The sequence below is a fragment of the Nymphaea colorata genome, chromosome 6 (genome assembly GCF_008831285.2).
Source record: "Nymphaea colorata isolate Beijing-Zhang1983 chromosome 6, ASM883128v2, whole genome shotgun sequence".
Lineage (NCBI taxonomy): Eukaryota > Viridiplantae > Streptophyta > Magnoliopsida > Nymphaeales > Nymphaeaceae > Nymphaea > Nymphaea colorata.
In genome coordinates, this window is record NC_045143.1 from 10098015 (window position 1) to 10109280 (window position 11266).

Sequence of the window (11266 nt, forward strand, 5' to 3'; positions counted from 1 at the left end):
ATATCTAAATCTAAGCTCCAATAAACTACCACCAAGTGGGGATGTATCAATTTCTGCACCCCACTTGAAGGGGCGTGATAGAACATCAACATCTATGCCCCAACTTCCTTACTTGTTCAAGTTACCTTATCAAGAGCCAATCGTTGAACTTTGAGAAAAACAGAATGTCAGAGTTATTTTTGTATACTCTCTTGTATTGCCTGTCGTGTTTTTCATGCCTGTAATGTATAAAGGCAACAGACTATGTAATAAAATGTCAACTTGAACCATAAGGAAGAAGGAACTACCTTACTGTGGATGTAGGCCAAAGAAGAGCCGAACCACGTTACTGCTTGTCCTTATCTCACTCTCTCTTCCTCCCATTGTCTCATCATCCTTCACCAAAACAACGCTGGCTTGCAATTGAAACCATCATGTTTTGGGACATTTTAGTTGAATTCCAACTACTTTGGTGGATCCTTAACTAAAATCACAACCTAACAAACATAAAAGCAAAACAAAACTATGTGAAACACTAAAATTTGTAAAAGTAAACACACAACTACATGCTAAAACACAAAGCCAAGAGCCTGTTTTTTTATGCCCCACTCAAAAACATAATCTACTCCTAAAAAAGAAATTAAGATAGCAATCATAATATTACATCAACTAATGTGACAACTAATCTAGTTCAAAAGCATAATCTAGTCCTAAAACAAAAGTTAAGATAAAAATCAAAATATTAACTCTACTAGTGTAGCAGGTAATCTAGTTCCTAATGTAATAAACTAGAAGGCAACCTAGTTATGTAGTAAACATGCTTAAATAAGCAAAACAACAGTAGAAATGAAAATATGCAAAAATCCTAAACAATCTATATTTATAGGGCATGTAAAACACAATTTATATACTAAGTCGAAATTTCGAAAGAGTGAATTTTACCTTGTTATGCATAACATTTATCCTGGAAAAGCCTTCCTTGATCTAGGAAGAAGATGCAAAACTGATCGGCCACTGGGAGAGAAAAAAATGCACATGGACTAATTACAATGAAAGGGTGAATAATTCGAAGAAGGCAAGTAAAATTTTCCCTATTTGGCAGTTTGAAGGTAGAGAAAATGGAACAAGAGGAGGGAGGGCTGGAGACTTTCAAGAAGATGAAATTAGGGGAAACCTCTACTGCCCACCTTCATAAGAAAAAACAAAAAACAAAAAACAAAATGTGACCAATTTATACCCTAAAACCTTAATTCTCATTTTTGGAAAAATCAAATTTCTAGTTAACTAAAATGACATTTCAAATGAACTCTCGCATACTAAACTATTCAAAATTAGGGTTGATACATATGAGAGGACAGTTTGGGTATTTGGAAACTATATTCCAACTAACCCTAGGGCTTGGTTTGAGATTTGATTAAGAACTCAAGATGAGAGAATGAATCTCGACCAAGACTTTGCTGTTCCTGCAAAAAACAGGAATCAAAGAGAAAGAAAAACACACAAAAGTAAAACGAACAGAGAAGAAACGATGTTGAAAGGGAGAGCTGGGCACTTGATGAATTCAAAGTGTGAATGGGGGAGAAGAAGTGATATCGGAGATTCAATGTAAATTATAGAAAAAACTGCTCCGAAGAAATTCAAATGTTTCATCATTTTGATAAGGCTCTTGGTTCTTGGTTGAAATTTGGATATGTTCCAAGGTCTCGTTTAACCATTTGGAGAGGGTCCAGATCCAAATTTATTGCAGAAATTGATCCATCACACTAAAACTAGCTTATTGACACTTAAAGCGATGTAATTCATGGGTTTTTAGCTTAAAAATCATGGATGAGCGCATGTGAAATAAGTTTAAAATACGAGCATTATTATGAGGCTGTCTATCTCTACATTAGTAACAAATAAATATTAACCATTACAAAAGGAGAGCAAACAATGTTAAGAGAAGTAGGAAAGCATATAAATATGGCTTCATGGTTTTTTAACACTACATAAACCGAGATAGTGGGAAGAATTTTTCTCCAGACTAAGGTACATTGTTTTCTTAAAATGCAACATGTTTTGGTACTCTACTTAGGCAAAAGAAGGTGGTGAACATCTACTACTATGTCCAAGTCTTGTGCCTGTAATTCTGGCTTGCACTAGCCTAGTTTAGGTAGTTGTCTTGATAAACAAGTGAAATAAAATAAAGAACATTGTGGAGAACCATGTACTTTCCTGCTAGAAAAGTTTTTAACAGAGTAGACCTATTGCGCCACTTGGCAATGAATGAAACAGATTATATTATAAACATTGTTTGCATGCATTTATCCATATTCTTAAGAGCCTTAAAATTCACGTTTATATTCTTATAGGCATTGGGGAGAAGGTCAAGATTTAATTCAATATTTAAGCTAAAATGAAGATTTTATGGGTGTTTTCATCGTGTTGAGCAATGTTCAGGGAAGATCCAAGTCCATATATTTGTATCAAACACATTTCGGGCTGCAAATTATATCTATATATACCCTTTTCAAACTCAAAGTATAAAAGACCCAAGTTTAGCTTTTCTTGAAATTTTCAGGAGAAACCCTCTTGTGGCCTAGAAGAAATTTTGAGAATATTTGAGAATTTTAGAGTTTGGTAAGTAAGTTAGCATGTTTATTAAGCTAAATATTAAGTAGAATGAGGGGACTTCATATGCATTATTTTATAGACTCACTATGAAGGTGCTTAGGAGGGTGAGGTTTGCTTTTAGAGGCACATTCATTTACTTTAGGCATTCATTTCATTAAGTTAGTAAGTTATTCAATTTAGTTTGTACATAAAATATTTTAGGAGCATCCAATTAGGGTCAGTAATGGAAACATTAAAACTTTTGCTTAAAATTTAAAATTTATGCAAAAAGTAAAAAAAAAAAATAGTATAGACAAAAGGAGTATAGAACTAATAGTGATTAGAAAACTTTTGAAGTCAAATACTAAATGCTAATAAATTTCTAGCATAATTTATATACCAAAGACAACTTACAGGAGAGAAATTCTGAAACGAGCGAATTCATGTATCTTTTCACGTAACCAAACTTAGCAGATGTGATCTTTCAATTGATTCAGTAGATGTTGCTTTTGATACAATAAAAACAATCAATTTCTCTTATAACACTAAAATTTTGATATTGAAATGTTATTTCTTTTTAAGATCAATTAAACCCAAGACGTGAAGAAAACTAACTGATAAACACATTAATGCGTTCAAATAAGCTGAAAAACATGTTCAAGAGTGTTATTTTAGACATCTACTATCTCCACCGAAAGTTGTCTGGGAGCTACCAACTAACTGTCAAATCAAACGAGTCAATAACTGTGGAGCACTTTCGTTCTGTGTCAGTAGGATCAAACGAGTCCACCATGGAACACTTCGAACCGATACATATTACTCGAATCAAATGAGTCCGCCATGAAACACTTTAAACCCATTTTATAAAGACAAATTGTGTGTGTGGGTGTGATAGACTCAGTTTCATGCCTGCATTTGCAAACGGTGTAAGAACACAACCCAATTCACACTGCACGTCCGTTCCTTACTATCTCCATTTGGGTGGAATGGTACTGGATTCAAAATGCAATCTATTGTTTGTATTGAGCATCAGCATAAGCCCTGCTCATTCCATGAAAGACGAGTCAGACGAACGGTAGGAAATCCCACCATTGAAGTGAAGGCCAAAATTTCTTCTTTTTGTCTCCACCTCCTCAAGATCCAAGGTTATTATTGGCACCTTTACCATTCTTCAACTTGTATATTTGTACTCTCTTTTGCAGTGCATAGAGTTGATGTTACAGGAGTTTAAAATAGAGATTGATGGTCTACCAAACCTCCAGCCAAACCCCGTCGAAGATATTCCATGAAACGCTAGACATCTAATCAAACAACCACTACAAGATTGTTTAATGTGTGTGATGAGCAGGTAAAAGGAGAGAGAGTCGCGCTTCCATTCTGCATGCAGTAAGCCCAAACAAACATGAGATGATGCTTGCCCATGCAAGCTATATGTACAAGTGTCCATCTGAAATATTGTTGTATCAAATCTAACTAAGATGTAGATTCTTATACTTGCATTTAACTAATCAAACCCATGCACCCTTATCGGCCAGCCAACACAGAAGAGCTAATTTTTGTTGCTATCTATCCTATATTATTTGCTCTTCAAGCATTTTTGTGATACGACTCCAGAATACCTAAACTTTTTAGTTGATTCAGATACCTTGCCTACCACAGTGCTGGGGGTTCCTCGGATGTATGTTTCCTCAATCCATACCAAGAAAGAGGAAGTTATTTATATCTGATATAGTTCTTGAGACAAAACTACACTTTTTTATCTTACATCTTTTCCTTTTTGTTTTCTTTTATTTATTGATTCTTAACTCTCTTTTTTTTCTACTAGATTTTGGAGATAAACGCTTCATATCAAATTCCTCTTCAACAACTTTGATGCCATCAAATTTGTAATCTAATTGCTCTTCCAAATGAAAGTTTCACGTTTTCACTTAATTTTTCTCAAGAGGCCCAGATCTGTTGTTTTTTGGCTTTCCTATTTTGTTGGTGGCCCTTAAAACATCAGAAGAGAGTGCGACCACAGAACTTCTCCATCTATCGATGGCTTCCCCCTCCTCCTTGGCCTCTCTCAGGGCCCAAGCGCACTCCTCCTTCCTCCTTAGACTACAAAGGACCGCTCCTCTCCTCAGAAGAAGATGGTGTTCCCTCTCTCCCCTTCCCGGCCCCGGTGCCCGATCCCTGCACCTTTTCTTCCCCAGAATTTCCCGCAATTTCTCCCATTTTCGCGCTTCCCTCTCAACAAGCAACGCCGAAATGTCAAGGCCTCCAGCTCTGCACGACGCTGCCGAGAGTTTGGACTCTCTTTTTGTCGGTACCCAACAAGAGTAAGTTATCGTGGTTGCACTCTTTGGCGTTTACTTCCTTCCCATACTGGGTTTGGTTTCATAGGGAAAAATCTTGGTTAATGATCGTCTGAGACGATTCTGTTTAGGTTTAATAAAGTAGGTAGTGCAGGTTTTGGTTGAACAGTGTGGGGTCTGGTTCTTTATTGTTTGTTCGATTAGTAAAATTGGCGCAGTCATTGGCACACTGATGTTACGCCTCTTTGCGCTGGCTTCTGATATTAAATACGATTCTTATCAGCTGGCAAAAGACGTTGAGCTTTATTCTTTCTTTCCTCTCTGGTTGGAATTACTTTCTTGCAGAAATGTGGTGTTTATGGTGATTTTTGTGCACTTTGGCAATCTTGAATTTTTGAAGTAAGGATTCTGAGTTTTGGAGGTGGGTTATAGGTGTACTTGGAAGGGTTACTGTGGGTGGATTCGGTGCTCTTTTATTTTCTCACTTTGATTTGATATATGTATTCAACTTCTGTTTTGATGGGTAGCTATGTTGCCGTAGATTTTTCCTTTGAAACTTTGATGCGGATACTGAAGAAAACTTCAAAGTTGCATATATTAACTGTTTTGCATGCTTTTCAGTGCCAACCACGAGTGTGATTTCCACTAAGTTCACATGCATTTCCATGAGATTGTTATCTTTTAGCGATACTGTTAGTTTGACAAGTTTTTTGGTACGGAATCGTGTGCAAAATGGATTGTCTAAGGTTTTAGTAGTTATTTTCAGGTTGAATTCATCAGCAACATCTTCTAGAGGGCGCATTTATCATGAGGCCTATGGATGTCAAATGAATATCAATGACATGGAAATTGTTCTTTCTATAATGAGGAATGCTGGATACAAAGATATAGTAGAAACTCCAGAGAGTGCAGAAATTATTTTCATAAATACCTGTGCAATCCGTGACAATGCTGAGCAACGAGTTTGGCAGAGGCTCAACTACTTTTGGTTTCTGAAGAGACACTGGAAGAGCAATGTTGCTATTGGGCGGTCACAATCTTGGCATCCCCCAAAAGTGGTTGTCTTGGGTTGCATGGCTGAAAGGTTGAAAGAAAAGATACTTGATGCCGATAAGATGGTTGATGTAGTCTGTGGACCTGATGCATATAGAGACTTGCCACGTCTATTAGATGCAGTTGATTATGGTCAAAAGGGAATTAACACACTTCTGTCACTTGAGGAGACATATGCCGATATTACTCCAGTGAGGATCTCCTCTAATTCAGTAACTGCATTTGTCTCTATAATGAGGGGATGCAACAATATGTGCTCATTTTGTATTGTACCATTCACTAGAGGCAGAGAGAGATCTCGTCCTGTGGCATCAATTGTTAGAGAGGTAGGTGAACTTTTGAAGGAAGGCGTGAAAGAGGTTACACTTCTCGGTCAAAATGTGAATAGCTACAATGATTCATCATCTGGAACTGGTGAAGATATTAAATCTGGAACTGACTGGAAATTTAGTGAAGGATTTTCCAGCATGTGTAAAATTAAGAACATGGGAAAGAGATTCTCTGACCTGTTGGACATCTTGTCTTCTGAATTCCCAGAGATGCGATTTAGATTTACATCACCACATCCTAAAGATTTCCCTGATGAATTGTTATATCTAATGCGTGATAGATATAACATTTGTAAAATTATCCATTTGCCAGCACAGACAGGAAGCACAGCAGTACTTGAAAGAATGCGCCGTGGATATACTCGAGAAGCATATCTGGACCTTGTGCAAAAGATTCGGAAAATCATTCCTGATGTTGCCCTGAGCAGTGACTTCATAACTGGTAAAATATTGCACTTGATTCCTCTTATCATGATATAGTAGAATACTGTTCATTTCTCAAAAGGTTGTGACTATGAGATTTCAGTAGTAGTTTACAACTTTTTCTTCTTGTTTTTCTATCGACTGTAGATCTGCAAAAGATAAAGGGCTGAGATTGTATATTACATGTGTTTTTGTATCATATGGGCACAAAAAGAGAGAGAGATTATGATAGTATTGGCAGCATTCAGATGCATCTTCTGAAACATGGACTCAGTCTTCTTATTTGGGTAGGAATTCTTATCTAAATAACTTGCCACTTCTTCGCTAATAAAAGTTAAAAAAAAAGAAAATTCAAAAAGAAAAACAAGTTGTTAATTTTAGCCTGAAAATAAATGTAAATCTTTTGTCTTTAGAAGCTAATCATAATCTTTAGGAAAGCCATTGCCTTTTACATGTTTGGAAACTATCATTCTGCAAATGTTAATGTAAGATGTTTGGTTTTTGAAGAAATGATACATGAAGAATGCAGGCATGCACATTGGATGGTAGAGTTTTTTCTTTTCATGTTGGAAGGTAAAATCTATTAATCAATGTATAATAATATTAAGTCTATTAACTATTAACTTAACTAATATAGAGACTTTTAAACAATTTCTTGATATTTGTGTTTGTGTGATGACATTCATCATTGGGATCGTGTTATGTGCTTGATTTGAGTCCATAGACATGATGACTAATGGAAACTTTGGATGCATGGGTTTTAGTTTGAGCTCATTGTTATAAACACAGAAAGGTCAAATCTCATGGCTGATTCATTTTTCATGTGAAATGAAGCACATTATCAAGAGTTTAGGTACTGCGAAATACAGTGTAACATCACGTATGCAAACCCACCTTAATGATATTACAATTTGATTCAGGGGGACCCATATATTCTTGCTGTGCTGGGTAGAGTTTTTGACTTGAAAAAATTCACTATAAATTTGTATAATGTGTACGAGTTCGAAAGTGATTTTATTTTATTTTTTTTCCGATTGTGAAATTTAAATTGGTGATCTCTTCGTACACTTACTGGAATTAGGAGGGCATCAATACTAATCCTTTTAGTTTTAGTTAATATCTCTAGGTAAGTCACTTACTGAGACTTCGCCTGTCAATGCTTGAGGGTAATGTCATGCAGAGCATCTCTTCCACCTCTGTCTTAGGTTATAAAGAGGTGTAAATTTTTCATTTATTTCTTACTTTCTGCATGAATAATGATTTCAACGTTCTTTTTTTAGGATTCTGTGGAGAAACAGAAGAGGAACATCTGGAAACTTTGAGCCTTCTGAAGGCTGTAGGATATGACATGGCATACATGTTTGCATATAGCATGAGAGAAAAAACTCATGCACACAGAACTTATGAAGATGATGTGCCAGAGGATGTCAAACAGAGGAGACTGACAGAGCTTATTGATACATTCCGTGAAACGACAGGTCACTGCTATGATTCGCAGATTGGAACCCTCCAACTTGTGTTAGTAGAAGGACCTAACAAGAGAGCTCCTGATACGGAGCTTATAGGTAAGAGTGATAAAGGCCACAGGGTGACATTTCAGAAGGTTCCTCTGCCATGTTTGGACTCCAACCTCTTGGGTGCAAATCCTGATGCGGATTTTCCCACAAAGCGTAATCCAGTCGTTGGTGATTTTGTTGAAGTCCGTATTTTGAGATCAACCCGTGCCTCACTGTTTGGTGAGGCCGTAGCAATAACCAGTTTGAGCAAATTCCACAGTAAAGAATGCACGACTGATTCAACAATGTATTCATATGTTGCATTGTGATATGGTAAAAATGGTTTCTTTTTTTTTTTTACTGAAGTCTGAAGAGCTTTACATGATTACCCAAATTAATTCTGCTTATAGTTAAAGGGAGTATCAAGCTCATCCCTTCTAGAGCAACCCTCAGCATCCCGTCATCTACTCGCAGTGGAAACTCTGCATAGCATGGAAATGTTACAGGGTTTTGTAACAGTCTGCTGTTGTCTCTTGTCTTTAATCTCTCGTGGTTTAAGTTGAAGTACCCATTGAACCATTTTCAAGTGCATTAATCCATTCCTGTGGAATTTAGCACGGTTGCTGATTATCTTTTCTTTTGTATACTGACGAGCTTTCCCTTGCCTTCTGTGGTGGTGTTGTGGTATGTACCATGGGTGTGTCCACCATGCTAAGTCTATTTAAGTGCTTCCAGATTCCAGAAAATTGTATGAGAGAACGGGACGTTTACTAACTGGTGAAGGCATCTAGTTGAGTGCCCATATAGCATAATGAAACATTTACATGCACCTAGTTAGAAGATCTGTTTAAGGTAGAACAGGATCTTCTGACCGGGAATATCTGGCTAGATGTTGGATTCAGTTCCATGATTGTGGAAGCAAAATGATCTCTCTCTCTCTCTCTCTCTCTCTCTCTCTCTCTCTCTCTGTACGTCCAAAATTACGGCCATTTATTAAGGAATGGTACATCTCTGAGCTTCTGATAAAAGAATGCTTGAACTGATTGCTATAATAACAAAGTTCCACTCAAATCAGACATTATCAACCTATTTGATTGAGATTTAAACCTTGTTTAGAGTCAAAACAAGATGTATTGATTTAGTTTTGATTTCAAAACCAGGTTGGTAATACATGATATTTATGTCGTTGAAATGGGCAGTTATCCATCTGTTTGATCTAGGTCTGTCTTGGGTGCCTCAGACAGGAATCAATCCAAACTTTTTGATGCAATTTGAACATGGATAGTACTCATAGGCCAACGCTCATATATGGCACGGGGGTCTTCTTTCTCCCCAGGCGAGTTGGATCTCTGCGAACGCCAGTTTATGCAAAGATAGACTTACTTCAGGTACTAAATTGGGAGCTCTTTCAAATTAAAGGTCTGAAGTCCAACAACAGAGCATAAGTCAGGCAAATGGGTGCTCTGTTAGCAATATAGCTACAACTAGTCATTTCTTTGTCAATATATTGTCATTGGTATTGACAATTTTAGGTGCATATATGAGGTCCTCGTTGCAGTGTGACTTTCATCGAAGTTCATGGCATATATTAGAATATTGTCCAGCTCTTGATCTGATTAGGTTGGATATACTTCTCTAAACCCAAGCCAATCTAAACCTTTTGCACTCCTAATTGGCAGATCTAGAACCATTTTCTGCCCATCAAAATAGATAACGTTGACTTGGAGACTTCCAAATAAAAAACAACTCAAAGATTTGATCTTTCAAGCCCAAATAAAGCTATGGTACTTACACATAAAGTGATTGACACATAATATGGCTGCCAAACTGCCAGTTGTGCTACAATTTCCATGTGCTTTTACTGTTTTCACAAGCCAAATCTTACTGAAGTTCAGTGTAGTTTGGTACTCCAGTTCAGTGGAATTCTGCCTAAATGATAGGCACAAAGTAGAAAAAGAGAAGGACCCATGACTTAAAGAATCCCCACTTGAATGATCTTAGAAAGATGAGCATGATTGGTCAAAGTTACTGTGATGTGGAACAAGTCCTTAGTGTTGGGAGACAGAAAATGTTCTTCCCAACAACTGAATTGTAATGGCAAGACTCTAAAGGCATCTACTTAAGTCGTTGTCTATGATTAAAATACATTATCAGGGAGCAAAGGGATTTCAGAATTTGGAGTGCCACAAAGCATATTATTCAAAGTCACTGTCATGAAGCAAAAGAAAAAAGAGTCTTGAATTTGGAGATTGGAGTGATTGCCAGGAAAAATGTAATATAACTTAGTTTGGGAGTTCACATTTTTATGATAGTATCACAAGTAAATCTTACATTTCAGATTTTCTTGATATGAGTAATTTTTTCTTCAACAACTGCCCAAAATGAAAAAAAAGGTTCACCTGCTAGGGTTGCCTCATAACTCTATTCAAAATATTATGAAATGATATTGATGCCCTTCTTTATATGAAAGGAGAAACCACTTTAATTGAATACTAATAGCAAACATTAGTTTTTAACATAAATGATAAACATCTCCTTGTTGAATACAAATGTATCTTTCATTGGCCAAGGAAGGAGCAATTCTCTACAAAGAGAATTTTAAAGTGTAGCACTATAACAAGAGACAAAAATTGTTCTAATGTTTTGGAAGACAATGCTGAAAAACATAATGTTTCTCTTACATGACATGATTTAGCTTAAGACCCAATGTGGCAATTGTTCTAAAAAATTATGCCACCAAAACCAGAAAGTTAAACCTATTTTCGCGATTATGGCTCAAAATTGGTTTCATGAATAGAAAGTTCGAGTGCTAAAACCCCATATTATTGAAGATATGTGTGTGTGTTTTGTGTGTGCATGTTCATATGTGTGGCTCTGAGCTGTTCTTCATAAAGTGAACTTTTTAGGTAAACCTAAAGTATGTCAAGAGAATAAGAACTAAAAATCATGAACATTTGATGCTTAAATCGAATTTTACGGCCCAAGAAACATAGGACCATTTAATTTTAAAACCGTATAAAAATTGAATTTGCACATTCAATTTGCTTGGTTTTCAAATTTTAAGATTTGCCTGTACTTATATAATCGAAATTATGAA

General features: G+C 36.4%; 1 protein-coding gene across 1 annotated transcript; it reads left to right on the plus strand.

The window, feature by feature from the left end:
- The first annotated feature begins 4433 nt into the window (after positions 1-4433).
- LOC116256893 (CDK5RAP1-like protein) lies at positions 4434-8797 on the plus strand. The gene is made up of 3 exons (XM_031633432.2): positions 4434-4892; positions 5635-6692; positions 7954-8797. Exons 1-3 carry the CDS (start codon positions 4609-4611, stop codon positions 8496-8498), a joined length of 1887 nt encoding a protein of 628 aa, XP_031489292.1. The 5' UTR covers positions 4434-4608; the 3' UTR covers positions 8499-8797.
- The last annotated feature ends 2469 nt before the right edge of the window (positions 8798-11266 follow it).